The 20,363-nt window shown below is 39.7% G+C and overlaps 1 protein-coding gene across 1 annotated transcript; it reads left to right on the plus strand.

The window, feature by feature from the left end:
* Positions 1-8,227: 8,227 nt before the first annotated feature.
* ca14 (carbonic anhydrase XIV) lies at positions 8,228-20,362 on the plus strand. Its single transcript, XM_083918675.1, has 13 exons — positions 8,228-8,308; positions 8,650-8,673; positions 12,404-12,583; positions 12,862-13,007; positions 14,509-14,604; positions 14,692-14,758; positions 14,952-15,109; positions 16,420-16,546; positions 17,775-17,798; positions 17,908-17,992; positions 18,126-18,167; positions 19,385-19,438; positions 20,246-20,362. The coding sequence occupies exons 1-13, from the start codon at positions 8,239-8,241 to the stop codon at positions 20,349-20,351; spliced, it is 1,179 nt and encodes a 392-aa protein (XP_083774801.1). The 5' UTR covers positions 8,228-8,238; the 3' UTR covers positions 20,352-20,362.
* The last annotated feature ends 1 nt before the right edge of the window (position 20,363 follows it).

A 20,363-nucleotide genomic window follows, 5' to 3' on the forward strand; every position in this document is an offset into this window, starting at 1 on the left:
GACATCCAGGCCGGCCGTTCATCGGTTTGTGTCTATGCTGGGTCTTTCTCTCGCCAGTTTACGAGCGTCAACATGTGCGCGGATCCACGTGCCCACGTTTTGCGCGCATTCTATTGGCTGCCGGCCCGGACGGTGTCGGACGCTATTGGCTGACCCTTACAGCCAGTGATTGCTTTACTAGACGCCCATTGGACGGCGACCCGGGCAGTCACAGTCCTGCCCACTCATGTGTCGGCCGTGTGCATGGTGTCGGGGCAGGGTCGCTCTACTACAGCTAAGCGGGTGTAAACACACACGTACGCACGCACGCACGCACGCACGCACTGTCGGTCCGTGATATGCACAATCTGTTCTATGTATCTGATGTGCACGGGATTTATTTACCCCACCACCTCCTCACACTCGCTACCAAAACATGAACAGAACTCACGCCAGAAAATGGGAAACCGTGTGCAACCCAGCTCATCCATAATGATTGTGTTTGATTGAACACCAGCAAACATATAATATATTATAGCCTTTAATTCAAAAGGACTAATACATAAGTGTCTTAAAATCCACCCACGCACAATACCCACTCATCATCTGTAATATACTGATTGAAACAGACACAAACTGACCTATATGTCAAGAGAAGATCTAATTAAAAGGCTGGCTTTAAGGCTAAATATGTAGAATCTTTATTAAAAGCAATTACATTGTACCAGCCAATAGCGTCATTTTGAGTTGAGAGCTAATTAATCGATTACACACCATTCAAAGAAACACTTCCAGTTGAAGACTGGCTAATGTTAAATACTGTTGTAAAATGTGTCATTACCCTGTATGAGTCATCACTTGACATGAAGCAGGCTGATCGCTTGACACACTCAGCAACCAACCTGGCAACCCGACTGCTGGAATTATTTTTTGTTGTTGCGACAACGATCTTAGTGTTCTGCTCACTCTCCATATTCAACCTTTATTTTATTTATTTACTTATTATTATTATTATTATTATTATTATTATTATTATTATTATTATCATTAATTATTCTCCTGTGTTGCTCAAAACTTTCTGCATATTCAAATCATCACACCTTTTTCGGGATGTTTTTGGGTTTTTTTTTTTAGGAATCATCTACATCTCAACAACAAATCTATTAGAGAATGAGACCTTGACCAAAAGCTGAAAGACTTAAAAAGACGCCCAATTTCCACGGGACAACCGTGGACATGGCAACTCAGCAGAAGCCACTGCAACATTGCGGTGCGGCGCGCTGGAAGAGTAATATGGTCCACTATAGACCATTTCAAAGATGTGAACGGAAACATTCAAAAAGTCCTTGTTTATTTCCTGCTGCAGTGAAGGTGAATGACATCAGCTGACAGGAAGTTAACCAGGAACATGGCTGTTGCCAAGCGATAGCATTCCGTTGAAAAGGTCTATAGGAGTGTCTGACATTGTTGGAAAAGATATATTTACAGGTAAGAAGGGTGCATGTTTTGAGCCCACTGAACGGTTATTTTTTACCTCTTTTGGGCAGTGGATTGTCTTTCATATTTGTCGAGGGGGACAAATGTATACGTATATGTATATCCTCCTATTTGATTCAATGAAACAACTAAACTTTCGTAACCATAACATGATGCTAATACACACCATGGCTCTCTCCTCCTTTCTTCAGCTTTTCTAAGAAACCCTACCAACTAATTCCCCTATACCTACTGGAAGATCCTGTTGAAGCAAATACCTATATGTGACATTTTCAGGAACTGGCTGGAGGTATGCAGCATAGCCAGGAATAGGCTGACCTCTTATTCCAACAGAATTCTTTAACCCTATCTGAGATATATTGACTAATATAACTGCCACTCTTAATATGTTATTGATACATTTTTCTATGTTTCCTTGAGAAATGCAAAATGTCTGTATTTTCTTCAGTTGTATTTTAAGTTAAATCAAACACCACACAACTGTAGGGCTCTAATATTATGTCACAAACGTCCTTAAACTTCTCTTTCAACAAGTGTTGTCAGCGTTCAGGTAACGCAAGTGGAAAGCGTGACTAAAGATATTTGCCAAAAGGTAAAAAAAAAAACATAAAATAAAAATGATTTGTTTTATTTGATGAGAAATGTTATATTTTATGACATGTTGTGTCTTTGTGGCCCTTCTGTAAAAGTAAAATCACCAATACATCAAAATGTAAGTGACAGAGATTTGAACATATTATTCAGTTTCCAGCTCCGTGATTTATGACCATGTAGCTTCCCCCTCTACTTAAGGCTACAGAGTGAACTCAATGACCCTCTCTTGAAACATGCAATGCAGTATACCACCATATACATCACACACATACGCACACACATTTTCTTCCCACACTCATCATATGTATTGGTATTGTATCTTCTCAGAAGACCTTAATTGCAGCATGATGGCTTTTACTGATATTTTTAGTCGTGAAATACCATGTTAAAGCAGAGTGGGGGATGCCTCTAAGCGCCTTGCCTGAGAGTCAGTGATGAAGGGGCTTCCCTTCCCCCACTATACATACAACATACACATGAACTCACTGAACCCTCTCCTTAACACACAACAAGCTGTGTCCTTGACTGATTGACAATACCTGTCTTTGAACCTTGGAACTATGCAACATCACTATAGTCACCTCAACACCAGGTGAGCAAACCAGCCCATCTTATTGTCAAAACACAAAGCACTGGTTAACCTTTGGTAATAGTAAACCTATGGGGGGGGGGGGGTCCTGTTTGTGTATGTGTAACAGGGACCAGGTCGATAGAAAAAGCTCTCCATCCCCCACAGCATTCCTCTGCAGCACATGAACCCGATGAACCTGCTGAGTTCATGGGTGTTAAAGACCACCCCCATCATCTCCAACTCCCTTTCCTCCCCAAGCATTGACATGCTTGAGAATTCAATAGAAGTGATCACGTCAAGCCTAAGCCTATGGGTGGTGCTTTTGTCAGTGAAATAGGTCAAAGTGCAATGTGTGAAACTGGTGCCTAATATGGAAAACACAGCCTTCCTCAGCTGGTATTCAGAAATAGAGTGCTACACATGTTACAAATGGAAAAACAACGTATATTTTGCCCATGAATTTACAATACGGTGTAAATGATTTGTAGATTCACCGCTGAGGCTTGTGTCCTCAGATGACATGTAGGGCGGCACAGTGAACGATCCTGCGGTTTATGTCAAGTCATATTGAATATCACATTGTTTAATGTTTTTGTAACGATTAGACATTCGTCTTTAAGTCTTACTAAGTGTAAAAAAGTATGCAAGCCTTCAGGTCATCATGTGAGGAGGTCCTGTAAGGCCAAACACACATGCTGGTGTGATCAGAGCAAGGCAACACAACAGAAATCTGATCTGCCTGAGGGAAAACAGAGGCCTAAAGAGAGACTAAATTGTAAACTGTCTCCCCGCTCTCTTTGCACAGGCTGAGCAACATATCATGTTTCACCTGGAAACCAGGGCAGCTAGGAAACAGTTACCTGCTGTGTCCTCTTGTCTTCTCCTTATTCACCCTCCTCTCAAATACAGGAATTTGAATTATTACTGGCATATTACAGTTAAACAACTTTGACAAAGGAACACGATTCAATATACCCTTTCCACTGTTTGTGGAAATATATGTATATATGCAAGTGCTGTTTATATTTAATACCATGACCAGCAGGAACAGTAGTATATTAAAGATTGTTTTTCACATTTAAATCATTGCTTATGTTATAATGAAAGCATTCATTAGATGCTTCATTAATATTTCTAATGAATGCTTTATATTTGAAAAACAATCTTTAATAGTAGAGCCATAGGCTGCTCTTCCTGCTTATCACGGCAGTATAGCTTAACGTTAACATACCTAATAATTTGACCTTAAATCTCGCGGAGCATTATTCAAAACCAGTCACACTCCCTTCTCCTCTGGATGCTGCAGCCTTTTCCGCCTGCTCACATCTGCGGAGCCGGGACATGTGTTTATCACCATAAACAAGAAGCTTCTTCACATGTCGGAGATGCTCCGCTGCTATATTTGTGAATGAAACTTAGACGACGCGCCCCCTGCGGAGACGCGGCCAATAGTGTACGAGAATATCCCCAAGCCACGCCCCTATGGAACGCAGAGCGACCAATAGGAGGCCGACAAAGGCTTTCTGCTGTTGCATAATTTGGCTGAAGTGCTTCACGTTTGAGCGTGGCGGCCCGGCACACGGTGGTGTGAGGAGATGCAGCGAGAGACCGACAGATGGGGAGGAGAGGAGGTGGAGTAAAACTGTGGATGTAAAGAGCCCGTGAATTAAACTCATGTGAGAAACATTACTCACCACTCAAACAAACCTCTGAACCTTATTCATTTTGAGAGAGCAGCACAGTCTACGTTGAGGTTGCATCGTGATGCGATTGCAAAAATGAGCCTATTGCCTTCGAGCATGACCTGTGTGTGTGTGTGTGTGTGTGTGTGTGTGCGTGTGAGTGTGTGTGTGTGTGTGTGTGCGTGTGAGTGTGTGTGTGCGTGTGCCTAAGTAAGAATAGCAATACTAGCCTATACAGTATAAAGCCCTGCATTGAAAATGTTATCAAAGTAAAAGTACAAAAGTATTAGCACCAAAAGTGACAAACGTATAGGAGTATATTTATTATACAGAATAATTTACATTATATTATTGTATCATAGACTAATTACTGAGACATGTTCACTGTAATGTTGCTGCTGGTAAAGATGTAGCTCCTATGAAGTACTTACGGGTAGGGGTTACATGGAGTAGTTTAATCTATAAAAATACAAAATCATTCAGTTGATTATATTTTGCTGTTATATAAATGTAGTGAAAAAAGTACGATATCTACCTCTGAGATGTGGGGTAGAAGTAGAATGTAGTATATTATGGAAATACTCAAGTACAAATACCTCAGTTTACTTCAGTACCAGAGGAAATTTCGACTGTTTTGTTTATACTCAATAGTATAAGTATTGTTTATACACAATACAAATACTAATTACAAACAACTATTTATATTTTTACCACCACAATTGTGTGTAAGTCAGTGATGTGTAAGTCAGTTTCATTTTAATGTTTTAACTTTGTCCTTGACTCTTAAAATGTGATGCAATCTACATCCAAAGACTCCACCCTAAACACACACATTGAATCTTAATGTGTTTTATTGGCAAGTAGGTTTTCACACACTGTACAAGAATGTCTTTGGTATTTTAATGCATAACTATAAACATAGTAAGAGAAAACAAAAGAGGAAAAAAAGTGCTGCAAAAGCCGAGAAGCATTTGTATGGTATAGAGCACTTTACAATAAAAGAAGAAATGTACATATTTGTTTTTAATCGAAGAGCTTTGCAGTGTATGAAACAAAAAGAATGGGATATCCTAAATATTGCAAAATGCAAATTTGGGGTTGATATTCTGTGATTAAGCAAAAAAGGTAAAACAAAATGTATTCTATCTATTAATACAATGAAACGGTGATGAACATGTGGGCTCATATTTTTTGCTTTTGGATATTACATCCAAAATGATTTTATTTTTCTAATGTGACTGTGAATTACCACCTCCCATTAAAATTACCACCATATTTATTTAGTTATTCAACATCTATGGAGAAGATCCAGGGTTGTAACAAATATTTACGACAGTAGCTCAGTACATAGGTGACTTGGCTGGAGAGTCCCTGTGTGGACCATGAATGGACAGGGACTGGTGGCTGGAGAGGTGCCAGTTCATCTCCTGGGCACTGCAAAGGTGCTGTTGAGCAAGGCACTGAACCCTCAACTGCTCGGGGCACTGATCCATTGGCAGCCCCCTCGCTCTGACATCTCTCCATTAATTTCATGTATATATATCCTGTTTGTGCATGTGTGTATTTTAGGCCTGTGTGTGTGTAACCTGTGTAATAATAACAGAGTGAAAAAATTGAATTTCCCTTGCGGGATAAATAAAAGTCACCCGTCTTCTTCTTCTTGTTCTTAACAATGTTATAGGAAGGAATGCCGAAATGTGAATGGTGTTTTAGGGTGGATTTTCCAAATAAGGAGTCAGGCTACAATATGTCACGTGGAGAGGGCTCCCCCTCCTGTTCAGACGTGAACAAGTTGTCCAATGAAGTTCCTGTACAGTATGTTCAGTTTATATAACCTTTTTAATAAATACATATACTGCTAATCTGAAATACCACATTTTAAAACACAATTCACAGCCAGTATTTGTTAACAAAAACAAACATACAACATTTTCCCACCCAAAATGATGCAAGTTAAATGCTCGATATAAGAAATACTTCACACTACATCTGGCTGTGCAGAGAATTGAAGATAAAATAACAACAGACCTTTTTCACAGCCATGTCATAGTGCGAAAAACACAGGGTATACCACTGAATCATTCATTTAATTATTTACATCTGTGCTTTTATTGCTGTGACAAAACGGTCTTATGTGAAAAAGGACTTTGGATTCCTCATGTCAAACAGAAATCTGAAAAATAATCATATACTGTGTTTACACAACACACTTATCGGTGGCTGGTGTCATGTGTTCCTCATATATAACATTACAAATTATTCTTATACTATACGCTATAGTGTATACACAGTACACAGTATTCATGTAATGTTTTATGTTTCTTGTTTATATATATATATATATATATATATATATATATATATATATATATATATATATAATAGTCAAGTCAAGAGATCTTTTTTTGTCCCCGGAGGGCACTTTGCAGTACAGTCAGCAGCAAAAACAACAGTAAAATGCACAATAATGACACTTACGATGACAAAGAGCTAATAATTAAAAGAGATGGAATACACAACAACATGAGTGACATGGGACAACAACTAACAATCATCAATCAACAAAGTGCAACAGTGCCTCACTGGATAAAAACTGGATAAAATTAAGGAGTTAAAGTGACCACAGTGCTACAGCCACTGGAACCCAGGATTTTCTAAATCGGTCAGTCCTGCATCTGGGCACGTTAAACCTGCGTCTTGATGGAAGCAGTTTAAATTCTGGTGCTAAGGGATGGCTCGGGTCAGACAGGACAAGTCTCGCTTTGTTCAGGGCCCTGGTTTTGTACAAGATGGTAATGTCCATGAGTGGAGTACCGATAATTATATATATTGAATATATAATATACAATGTGAAACATGAAATAAACAATATAAGTATAGTTGTATTTGTCTTGAAAATAAAGAAAATAAATGAATGCCCTGCTTACATATTACACAAATATAAAGTGATTTGTTTTAAATGGCCCTTTGCTTGACCCTTACTCCTAAACCTGGGACGAGAAGGTTCATGAGATGACCATGGATTTAAAAAAAGGGCTTGTTTTTCCATTCAAATGTTGTAATTTTAGCTCTTAACACCTCTGGTATGTATAGACACTACAAGAATCCATATTCAATTCATTATTGCATCAGAGCACTCTCAATTAAAAACACACAAATCTAAAAATTAGAATAAAAAAATAAAGTATATCATTTAAAAATGTAGGATTATAGAATTCAAGATGCCACTCGCACAGGGAAAACCATAAATGAGCCAATGTATAGTCCACACATGAAGGCGTCATTGACTTGTTGGTACAGGCTGAGGTACAACAGAGAGACACAGAAACAACCTGAGAAAGAACATCACTCTTTAATTGATTGCTCACATTACTTTGTATTAAGCACTGTGTCATACACCCTCATCCTGTCTTCTCTGTTCCTCTCAGTTCTTTTCATCGCATCCAATATTTGTGAAGGTCAGAGGAAATTTAGTGTCAAACTGAAACAACTTCCTAAGTTGAGCAAGTCAGATGTCTCTTCTCAGATTCACACGTTTCTCCCCGTGATCTGTGCATTTTTGCGTTAAATGTGTCATTTGTACTCCATTGTTTCCAGGCAGTAACCTCCTTTTTCTCAGTGCTATTCTGTCCCTATCTCCGTCCTCTCACCCTCCTTTTCCAGCAACTCTTCATACTTTCTCTCCATCTCGCTCTTGCTGAGCCCTGTTCTGGCGCCCTATATGCCAGAGTGGAGCCGGCATGTAACCTCCACACTCTGGCTGTTAAACAGAGCTGTGGCAGGTGGGATCACTGGACCCAGTCGTTCTCCCCCCCTTCCCTCCCTCTCACTCTCTCTCTCTCTCTCTTCTCTCACTTGCTCCTCATCTCTCCGTTCACTTTCATTCATTTCTGTGTATGGGCAAGGAGGGCTAACATGGACTTGTTGGGTCTTTTTATCCTTCTAATACTTCTGTGTTTCCAGTGGACAACTGCCCCCGCTGCTGGTAAGGTCTAAATTAGCAAAATAATCAGCATCACGTGAGACTGTTTTGCTTTGATATTGCTGTTGCAGTGTTTGGGTGTTTCAGTGTGAACCGTAGAAAAAAACAAATCAGAAATAACAGTAGTATTTGGGCACTTGTTGATTAGGATTGTACTTTAATGTATGTGTTTTTTATGAATGGAAACATTTATGTTATGTGAAATATATCATATTCAATTTCACAGATGTGATGTTTTTTTGACATTTGTTTGTTAAAAATGAAATTAAGAATCACTGTGAACTTAAAGAACCGACTAAAAATAAGTGTTTTAGAAGTTCTTTTCTCTTTTATTATTTTTTCAGAGGAAGTTACCTGGACCTACACTGGTGAGTTCAAGTTTATATGTAGTGCAAAACCTCAAAATCTGCAAAGGCAGCTCAAAGTGTAGCATAGAGTGAAATAAATAAGAAATAACATACACACGCGGAAATGATTATCCAGGTACATTTAACAGATGTAAACTATAATTTATTTAGGATGATTTGCAGTAATTTGTATCAAACGAACAAAGACAGGGACAAGTTTACTAAAAATGAGTGCTTCAACTATCTGAATGACACTTGTACACATGAATCTCTTAAACATTAAAACCATCATAAAAGCGTCTGTAAGTTGGGTAGAATACCTCCCAACCCTTCTCCCTCTGTTTCCCTCTACTCTCTGTCTGTATTAGTTACAGTTCAACAAGCTGGCATGAACACAGCACACACACAGAGATGATGAAGGGGTGGAGGGAGATAGAGAGGAAGAAAGCAAGAAAAAAGGCAGAGGGAGAGGCAGGCGGAGGGAGGGAGGGAGGGTGGGAGGCAGGTGCACGAGGATGAGGGTGTTGGACAGAGAGAGGGAGATGGGACGGGATGAAGCAAAAGCATACCAAATCATGGCCTGTATTGTTGCAGCGCACAATAACCTATGTGTTTATTGTGTTGTGGACGCACACTGGCTGCCTATGCCGCGGACAATGACATTGTGGGAATGAATGGGGCACACAGACCACCACTCTCTGCGTGTATTCAGGAGAGCAACACCGATGGACAGTACATACAGAATGCACAGCAAACTGTAGAGGCTTTGACTGGAGCAAGCTGAAATCTATAATTAGGCCTTTTGGGCATTATTATAGTAATACATAAGGAGGCAAGTGTATTCTGCAGAAACGTGGTGCAATCTTAGACTGGTAATCAATATGTTTAGTGACATGTGTCTTGCCTTCAGATGGGTTTAATTTGTGTTTTTGTCAAGATTTTTCAAAATAAAAGTCACTGGGATTCATCCACAGTCCAAATGAATGAGTCAGTGTGTGTGTGTGTGTGTGTGTGTGTGTGTGTGTGCGTGCGTGCGCATGTGTGTGTGTGTGTGTGTGTGCGTGCGCATGTGTGTGTGTGTGTGTGTGTGTGTGTGTGTGTGTGTGTGTGTGTGGCATGTTGTCTGACACAGCATTGCATGATGTGGGGCCATTGCTGCGCCGTTAGCTGAAGTGGAAAGTGAAGTATTGTAATGCACAGCATTTTGTCACTCAAAAGAGCAGAATTGCACGGCTTCTTTCCACGAGAGACGGACGGTTACGAAAAGTAATCGAGGGAAAGTCAGTTCCATATTTCCTCATCATGCTCTGATTGAATGAATCTGCATGTGTGTTTGTGTGTCTTTGTCTCTTTGCCTGTATTCAGGACAGGGATGGCATGCTAGGAGAGGTAGAGTAGATGCAGAGGGTCATAATTTTTCGGCCTCCGGTTACCATGGAGACCTCCATGGTGACAAGTGGCGGGGCCACGGGACTCACTTTTGAAGTTGGGTTGTGGTGCGGGGCTTTGCTGTGCAGAGGTAGAAGGGGGGGCAGAGAGCAGATTAGAGGTGCAAGGTGGGGGTTGCAGGCAGGGAGAGCAGTGGGAGAGATGCGTTATATGTTTACATCACTAATGTAAAGTGTGCAAGAGAGGGTGAGAGAGAGGAGTGACTGTATTACAACCCTGATCCATGCCATACAATCACGGTAGGCTACGGTGCTTGTGTGTATTGTGGGGTTAATTTAGTCTTACTTTTTCTTCACCTTTTTTTTCACACATACATGTTTGTTATTAACAACTTTAACATTTTCAAAAATCCGAAATTGCTAATATATGATTTGATACGTTCACTACAGACTACTGATGCATTTTTTTGTCGTCCATTTTCTAAAGCATTCCTCTCCTTGCAATTGAAATTCAGATTCTTTGCCTCACATGTCTCTTTTTCTTTCAGTCTTTTCTCTAACTTTCTTTTATTATGCAATTGGGGAGACCAGTTTCTTTTTTTACTCCCTGAACAAGAGCCCGAATCCCTCTCCCCTCCCTCGATTACTCTTTACTCTCAATATTTCTGTCCATTTTATAATTAAATTCTTCTTAGTTTTTCCACACCAGTTACTTACTGTTACAATAATGCTTGACGTATGTCCAATAATTAGAAATATAGAGTGTATTTTGCTATATAAATATACAGTAAGTATACAGCATAAACAGTGCATTGGCTGATATGAGGCATTAGCAGTATGACGCTTGCATCTGTAACCATTCAATCTGCACATCGATTCATGTCAAAATGTACAAAAAAACTGTGCAAGTATAATATTATGTTTTGTTCTAAAAGTATGTTTCAAAATATTTTACTCTATTATTATTTTACTGTAAATCAAGTTTTTGATTATGTGCCAATTTGAAGGTGAATTTGTCATTCAGGAATCAAAATTACATCTTTCCTGTGATTTTCAGCTGATTTTTGGAAATGTGGAAGATTAAACCTCTTTGTTATGACCACAAACACATTTTTCAAAAGAAAGCTTTTTAAGGCTACTTTATAAAAATGTTTTTGCCTCCATTACAAAAACTAATACAAAAACAAATAAATTCAAATTCAGTTGTAAATCCTAAAAATCTGACTATAGGATACAGTAATCCTAACAGTTTGCATCGTCTGCAGGAATTTACTCTAAACAAGACGAGTGTTGATATGTTTAAATAATTCATTCCTCTGACATAAAAAAGGGACACTGAATACGAGAATAATATTACTATAGTAAAGTAATTTTTATTTTCTCAACTCAATGTCAGCCTTAGAAAGACATGTCCTATCAGTTAATGCAAGATCAAATCAGTTTTGTATTTAAAAAATCTATCATTTGTGTGACCTGTGCACATTTTGCAGATGTTCATTAACATAAACACCTTTAGGATCTATATAATTATCATTATTACAATGAGGCTCATTTATATCCGTAATTTAACTGCCCTGATACTGAAGAAATCGGGACATGTGGATATTACGGTACAACCCACGTTAGAAGCGGTAATAAAAAGCTCAAGTGGCATTCTGTGTTGATTTTGTTGTGGCTGTTATTAGTTGACGTAAGTTATTCAATGAAGTGCTTTGATCACCTGCTTTCATAGATAGTCTTTAATTCTTCGTGTGTGGGTTTATTTGTTTTATTGGAGGTTCATGTCACCTGCATTTGAATTAGATTGAAATGTTTTGGTCTTCTGATCCAGAGCAGCGTTCATTATAATACAACAAAAGATTTCAGCTGTGGTTAGAAATGACTGAGGCGGTTTAATCCGAGGTTATGGATACACACACACCCCATACGTTCTCTCAATGGATACAAATATTGATTGACAAAATGCATCACTGAAGAAAGAAAATGGTCCTATGTTGGCAACAAAAGATGTTAGTGGTTTTCATGCTGGATAGTGAAATCTCCATTTAATGAAAAACGTCCGAATGTGGATTCAGGTTCAGAGAGATTCAAACGGTGAGCCGTAAAGACAGCATTGATGGTGATGGCTCAAACTTAATACAAAATGTATGATTACTTCCTATCATGACTGTTGTGAAACTCATTTAAAAAAATCATATGTTTCATTACATTCACCACCCTGGGGCGGTGAACCTAAAGAGAACAGGAATAATTGTCTTGAATAATTAGAGACTGATCAATGGAGGCTTTTCACTGCATGACTGGAGCCAGCGGGCTGTGTGATTTGGTGACATCACTGTTTTCTGTCCTTTCTCTGGCCAAAGGCTTGATGGGTCAGTCCGAGTGGTCGCAGTATTTCCCCGACTGTGGTGGTGCCTCTCAGTCCCCCGTTGATGTGGTAACAACCCAGACTAAATATGACCCCAGTTTAATTCCCCTGACCCCACTGGGCTACAGCCAGCACGGCCACAGGCCCTTCACTCTGTACAACAACGGACACACAGGTAACTATGGCAGCCAGCTCCTAATATGACCCTCGCTCAGTTATCCGAGCAGTCTTGTGGTTGATCTGTTTATATTGCAGCAAGTTCGATCGTAACCTGGCAACAAACCTTTTACTCTCTGTTTAAAAATTCACGAGTATATCTACATTTTATGTTCATTTTTAAGTTTTAAAAAAGCCCTTTCTCATCATATGCCTACCTAGTATTTCTTGTTCAGTGATTCCTTTCTGTCTTTTGAACTCAGAAATAAACTCTTGTTATGCTTTTCTCTCCATCAGCGGTGATTGACCTGCCAGACTGGATGGGACTAGAAGGGCTGCCCTGGCTCTTTACAGCTGTGCAAATGCACCTCCACTGGGGCAGCGGAGGCCCGAGCCACGGGGGCAGTGAACACACCATCAATGGACTGAGTGCAGATGCAGAGGTACGTTTAAACACAACACTGTAAACAGTAAACAATGACGAAGAGTAGAGGGGCAGACGACGGTGTGATCATTTTCAAAGATTTTATACAGAATTATTAAATAAGAGAGTACTGCTTGTGATTACGACAATTCTGATATTATTTAAATATAAACAAACAAATAGATTTACCTCAATGACCACATTAAAAAAAAATCAGTCTAAAAATCTTTAACCTGCATCCACAGAAATCTACGTTCTGTTCTTTGTTATGGAGAAGAGGACAAATAGTGTAAATTTGTGGAGGAAATATGAAATACTATCTTGTGGAAAAGATGCAGTGTGATTTAGAGAGGAATGTCTGTTGAGCAGATTAAAAATAGATTACACTGCAGATTTTACCAGTATGTGAATATATTTCACACAAGGTTTACATTTTAAAAATACTGTGTTCAGAAGGAACACTCCACAGACAGGATTGGATAGTCGAGAAGTATTGAGAGATGAACCTGCGCGTCTTAAAACTTAAAGAGCCTCTCTTCTCTTCTGTGACTATATCCCTCTTTCTTTCCCTCACTGTCTCTCTCTCACACACAAATCTGTTATAGCTGGGTCATCTTGGTTCGGTGTGGGATAGGGATGGTAACAGCACACTCACGTCCTCTAGAGTCAATTGAGAGAGGGGTGCAGCAGTCTGATTTCAGCCGACATTCTCCTCCCCTTACACTATCTCTGCTATCTATCTTGCAAGGGCACCGTCACTGCATCCGGAGCTTAGCCCAAGAAGATTTTGATTGGTTTAAAGAAATTCAAATGAGCCAAACCCCCCCCCCCCCCCCCCCCCCCCCCCTCCCCATCCCAGAATGTAACTTGTGAAGCCAGACTTTTCTGCAGCAGTGACACTAAACAGTGGAGATTACGGGTGATGTAATAAACGAGCAACACACAAGAAAGTTTGGGGATAGATTGCTGCTTATGAAAGAGACACATAAAAAATGTAAGTGATTGAATAACCTTTGTAGGGAGGGAAGAAGATGGGGAAAGAGAGGAGTAAGGAGTGAAGGTAAGCCATCTCAGCACCTCTGTACCTCTCCATCTGTCACTGTCCTGGTCTGCCAAGGTTTCCTTCAAGGGTGAGCGGTTGGAAGAGGAACAGGCGTGAGGGAAATTAAGCAGATTAAAAAGACAAAAATCATGCTGAGGGGATGAAATGATGAGAAAAAAATCAAACAAACAAAATCAATGAGAGGACAAATATTAGCAACAAAAAAGGACCCTGTCATGCATGAGTGGTTGTTATTACATAATGAGACAATTAAGCTCTTCCTCATTCACATCAGTCTCATCAACGCTCTTTATTTTTCCTTGGTCATACTCTCAGAAGGATAACTGAGTTTGCACGCAGCTTTCCCTCTCCTAGTCTCCCCCTCTCTCTCTCCCTCTCTCCTCTTTTAACCAATCAGCTGTCACAAGGATAAACCAGGACGAATGGAAATAACTAACAGCGTTCCTTTTTTCTCCAGCTGCATGTGGTGCACTACAACTCTGAACTCTACCCCAACATGTCCACAGCAATGACGCAGAGTGACGGTTTGGCTGTTTTAGGAATCCTCATTGTGGTAATAAAAGCAGTGATTGTAAACAGTAGCATTAGTAGTATTTGGAGCAATGTCATAAACATTCAAGCCTGAGTTTTTGTTTCCCAGACAGGTGAGGAGACCAACCCGGCATTTAACAACATCCTCAACTACCTGAGTCGCATCAGACATGCTGGTAGGTCTAATTAAAATGTATAAAAACATGTCTAGTTGTTTGGGAGTAACTTCCTTTATATTATATATAAAATCAAGTGATATTGGAAATTCTTATTTGCTGCTGTGGGGAGGCCTTAAGATATGACATTTGGCTCCAGCAGTATCTAACAGACCTAACATACTTTTTTTCTCCTCTTTCTACTGACTGGCAGATCAGAGGGTGTCCATCCCAGCCTTTGACATCCAGTCCCTCCTCCCTAACGATCTGGGGCGCTACTATCGCTACAACGGCTCCCTAACAACACCTCCCTGCTACCAGAGTGTGATCTGGTCACTGTTCAATGAGAGGGTTCAAATCTCAAGGGCGCAGGTAAAGCTGAGACAGAAGTAGATCCTACAAGTCTCAGCTCAGGGTACACCTTTCATGCAGACACTGAGCCTGTTTGATCCATCTTCTATAAGACAAACTGATCCAACATGCAATGAAATGTTGTCTAATGTCTAAATACAAGATGGACATCTTTTTTTGTATTGGCACAACACAGATTCTCTAAGCAACCGGCGCAGTTTATTTGTCAGTTTCAAACTAAAGTTGTTGATTATTGGCCTCCGAAATGATATTCTATATTTTCACAATTTCTAAATGGAATAATTCTATATTGTTATAAGAAGTGAAAAAACTTGAGATTCTCTCATCAATCATGATCTAACTGCAGCAGACATTGAAATGCATTACATTAATGTGCATTAGTGTGGATTATGGTAAACGGAGAATTTTCTTCTTTCTTTCCCCTTTGCATAGATGGCATTGGTGGTTTCGCTGTAATATTTGCTGCCGATATTGACTAAAGGTCCCATATTATGCTAATTTTCAGGTTCACACTTGTGTTTTGGGATCTACTAGATGTTGTGTTTACATGCTTTTATCTTCAAAAAACACATTTTATTTCTCATGCTGTCTGTCTGACTATTGCTGTATTCACCTACTGTCTGAAGCCTGTCTCTTTGAGCCCACTTCCCAAAAAAGTCTGCTCTCACTGGTCAGTGCTTTCGCATCTGCGCTCCCTGTGTCGTCATTGCAGCCAGTGAAATGACTGCAACAGCAACGTAGCAGCACTTTCTACCTATATACAGTATAGTTGTAACATCACAAACGTAGAGAAAGTCCTGATGGCTCGTTTAAAGGCAGTTTCTAATAACGGGTTATGTGCATTTCTCTGTGAAATTTAGTTTGCCTTTTTACAATTCGGGACCTTTGATTTAAGGGGAATATTTCATTTTACAAAAACTTCTACATGAATTCCTTTTTTAAGATTGGATGAAATAAGTATAAAGTAGTAGCAACACTTTAAACAAACTGTGCATTGGAGGCAGCTCTTAGTATGCAGAATAATATACGACCTAAATAAAATTATTGATATTACTGAACAGTGAGAAAAGGTAATTGAATCACTACCAGGGTCTCTGTCGCAGTCCTCGATTAGATATTGAAAGTAGTATTTACCTCTTGCAATTACATTAGTGTTAACATGACTCGCAATTTGCTCACTGAATCAGTTTACTCTGTGACTTTTACTTTATTTGAACTATTATTGATCAATTTTAACAGTTGAGTTCACTGCAATATCAGTCACCTACTTGAGTGTCTCAGGACTGTGACTGTTCTCCTCTTCACTCCAGCTGCTGAAGATGGAGACGATACTTTACTCCAGTAAAGCTGAAGATTCAGACAAGATGCTGCTGCAGGACAACTACCGCATGACACAGCCACTCAACCACAGGGTCGTCTTCACTTCCTTCTCTGCAGGTTAGACACACAGAGCACGTAGGAAGCGATGATTCATCATTATGTTGACGGCTGACATGAAAGATAAGCACATGCTGTGTTAGGCCTGCAAAATTTCAAATATTACCTGATTAGTGTAGTTTAAGTCCTAGGGCTGGATGATATGGCCAAAATCTTCTATCCCAATGTAGGTCATTTCATATCTGAATAACAATATATATATATATATCACTTTACAGCATGTTCGCTGGTAAATCAATAAATAAATAGTCTATATGAAATAGCCACATGGTAAAGCCTACTTTTGTGCACTCCTGCCTAAATGTAATATGTAACAAACAAAAAATAGTATTTTGTTATTTTATTAAGAACTTTAGTGCAAAATATAAACTCAATATATTTCTAAAAAAATTGACTTTGTATGTGCTTGTTATTATCATATCATCATTATCATGTAATTGTGAATCGTGATATCTCGATACATAATTTCATCACAATATGATTTCAGTGAGAGAGGGTAAACGATCGTATGGAATTATCGCCCGGCCCTAACGAGTACATTCTTAGAGTTTATCCTTTCAGATTGCACGAATGTGAGTTGCAAAAGGTCACAGCCAATCTGCTGTGAGCTCCAGAGTTTCAGCCAAACGGCGCTTCTACATCGGTAGATTGTAATGCCAGCATGCTGTTCGTAATGCAAACCGCAATAACAAGCCAGTGGGTGGCCATGTGCACCAAAGCTAGCAATTAGCACAAGCCATGCAGAGAATGAAGAGTGGAATGTGGAGAGAAATGTGGGAATATTAAGGATTACCAGGGTGACTTTGTCTGAGTGAAAGAGCCTTTGGACGGCAGGAATCGAGAGAGAGAGACAGAAATAAAGGGGGGAGGGGGAGAAGTGTTTGTTTGCGAGCTGATTAGAGAATTGCAAAAACTAAACAGTGACTCCATTGTTATCACGAAAGTCTAACTGAGAAAAAAGGGAGACGAAAAAGAGACACAGAGAAGTGAAAGAGGGAGCGGAGTGGTCGACAAAGACAAAGGAGAAAGAATTTGTGTAGTGCTCATTGTAGTGAGCGACTGGACTGGAAGGCCTGTGATTTCAGCACTCCTGTCAGAGGCAGCAACACTGACTCGACATAACACGTTCAAACTGATTCTGTTGAGATAAACCAACTAATAAATATGGAGAGAGTCACACTCTACTGTGATTTTTCTAATGATTTGTTCAATCTTTTATTTGCTGTAGAATCAGGGAAGGAGCTCTCTTCTGGTAAGACTACATGTGATGATTTTGAAAAAACAACTAAGTAACTGTCTGGCTGATGACACTGATGATCACATCAATATGTAAAAACAGCATTGTTTTTGTTCTTCTGCAGGTGAAGTCACAGCTATAGTAATAGGAGTGATGTGTGGCTGTGTAGGTCTGGCAGTAATCATTCGCTTCATCGTGAAGACGATACGGTAAGACGCTTCTCTGTTTCTTGGCTGTAGCAGACACTGGACACCAGTCTGCTGTGGTTCTAGTTTTACTGGGCGATCTGCAGAAACTGTCGAAGCTGTCTCTTCTCATTCTCCGTCTCCTATCTCTTGGCAGATTTTTTACACTCCTACACCGTGAATCAGTTGCGGTAAACAGGTGGTTTACCTGATCTCATTACTGACAAGGATACGCAACCTGCACTGACAGTGTGACTTCTTCTTCTTGTGCTTGACAGATATCCTTATGCGCAGATCTTGGATCAATGATAAACGAAGGGTTATTGAAGAAAACTGGTGATAGAATCTGGCGGTTTTAAATCCATATTGAAATACCCTCTTTTCTTTTTGCAATAAATTAAAGTCATGTATGCACACTGCAGGGACATTTGAGACAAATTGGGATATTAAGAGTCTGACCAACACACCGGCATGACCAATGTTACTGGCTGATTTTGCCGTAACACAGACATATTGGCATATATTTCAGCCAATAAGCAAAAAGAAATGCAAAAGATATGTTTGAGGTAATACAGGAACAGAGTTTGCATTTTGTAGGGGGTCTATTAGAAAGCACTGACTAGTTTGTTTTTGTTAAAATTCCTATTCAATCGATATCTTGGTCACAGCTCTCTAATAACTAAATGCAGGCCCTCCTTATCAAAGAAAATAAGTTATAAATAGATAATACATTGATAAAAAAAAACTTAGTAGTGACACACACAATCACTTGACGTTACTGGCATTAGCCATGAAACCGTGTTGGTTGGTCAGAAAATGTATAATCATCTTTGTAAGGTTTTACAATAAGAGTTAAAAGCAACCCTAAGATCAGCGCTAAGGATGATCTGATCCTCTGACCTCTGCTGCAATAACATGGCTGTTTCCCAATATTTTCTCTCATAATCACCACTGATTAATGAATGTATGCGGTGGGTCCCACCACTCAGTGATTTAACCTCTCCACTGCTTTGATCAGGGGTCCCCAAAGTTTTTTTCATTGTTGGATATGTTGATGTGAAGAACTGTAATAATGTTTAAACTGAAGATGAGGGAGAATGAGACCTCTGATCAGTGATTCGATCTTTAAATGAGATTACAGTGAAATGATCAAACCCCTCATGTGTCTGTTTGTCTCCTGGACCCTTGTCATGAAGCCTTCAACCGGCCCCTTCATCCCCCTTTGGGAACCACTGACTTTTATAAAGTCAAGCCGCCGTGTGCAATCATTTTAAAATGTCACCTCCAATCTTTCTGTATAATGAAAGCCGAGGAGAGAGAGAGAAGGAGTTTTGCACATGGTCTCTTTGAAATGTTAAATCCAAGATTTTCCTTAATTGTTTTAGTTATGTGATTGTGTCTTCTGATCCGTAACAGCTCTACCTCTAGCTGGGACGTCCTGCCCAGTAACCGGCCTGCTCCCATGTCAAGGTCACCGTTCAAAATTATAACCTTTGACCTCAAAACCCTAACTTCTGAGAGTTAGATTCCTCACCTCATCTCTTTGCTTTAACAACCCCATTTATAGTGATCTATCCTCTTCTTTAACACCTCTCTATAGAGTATTAGTGCTTAAATAAATTCCAGACTGTAAAAAATTGTATTATATGAACTTTCAGGGAAGCTTTAGGGGGTTCCCACAGTGTTTCCTGTAGTTTTAGAACTTATTTCACATCGGTCAACACTGTAGAATAATCCTTTAATCCTGCAGTGTTAGGTGTGAAAGATTTGTAATATGGCTATTGATGCAGTGCACCTACAGTGTAACCCCCAATGGTCACTGGATGCAGATGTTCTGGCTCTGCCACAGCTGAAACCTGAAAACATGGCCACGTGCAGTGGATATCCATGTTAACACATTTCTTCATTCTTTATTATAACATGTCCGGTCTGTATTTATTCATCCACTTGATTAACAGATAACACAACTCAGTCTTGGAGGACTACAAGCATCTCACGGTGCACACAAATTAGACAACATTTAGAGCTCTGCTAGTCAAATTATATACCATTTCACAGCTGTCAACACAAACATACTCATTGTATATGAATGACATCATCTGACAGGAAGTTGAAAAGGACCCAGGCTGTTGCCTAGCAATGGAATTCCATTGAAAAGGCAACCTTCTGTGTATTCTTTAACAAATGAGGACCTCTGTTGGACAACATAGCAAACTACAGTGACAGCGTACTCGCAGCGTATGTCAGACCCAATGACTTTTCCCTTTCATGTTTCAGGATGAAGGAGCCGGAAAAAGAGAAAAAACAAGACATGGCTCTGAACTCGACCTCTGAAGCGGAAAAGAAAGAAGAACCCTCACCGTCTCCTCAGACTGAGCCTTAGCTGACGGCACGG

This window comes from Echiichthys vipera (genome assembly GCF_963691815.1).
Source record: "Echiichthys vipera genome assembly, chromosome: 8".
Classification (NCBI taxonomy): domain Eukaryota; kingdom Metazoa; phylum Chordata; class Actinopteri; order Perciformes; family Trachinidae; genus Echiichthys; species Echiichthys vipera.

Bases quoted from the DNA above. Each gene is read 5' to 3' on its own strand.
- ca14 (XM_083918675.1), top strand. From the start codon at position 8,239: ATGGACTTGTTGGGTCTTTTTATCCTTCTAATACTTCTGTGTTTCCAG. The intron at 13,008-14,508 runs GTACGTTTAAAC...TTTTTTCTCCAG, and splicing joins GACTGAGTGCAGATGCAGAG to CTGCATGTGGTGCACTACAA. The intron at 19,439-20,245 runs GTCACCGTTCAA...TTCATGTTTCAG, and splicing joins CGGCCTGCTCCCATGTCAAG to GATGAAGGAGCCGGAAAAAG.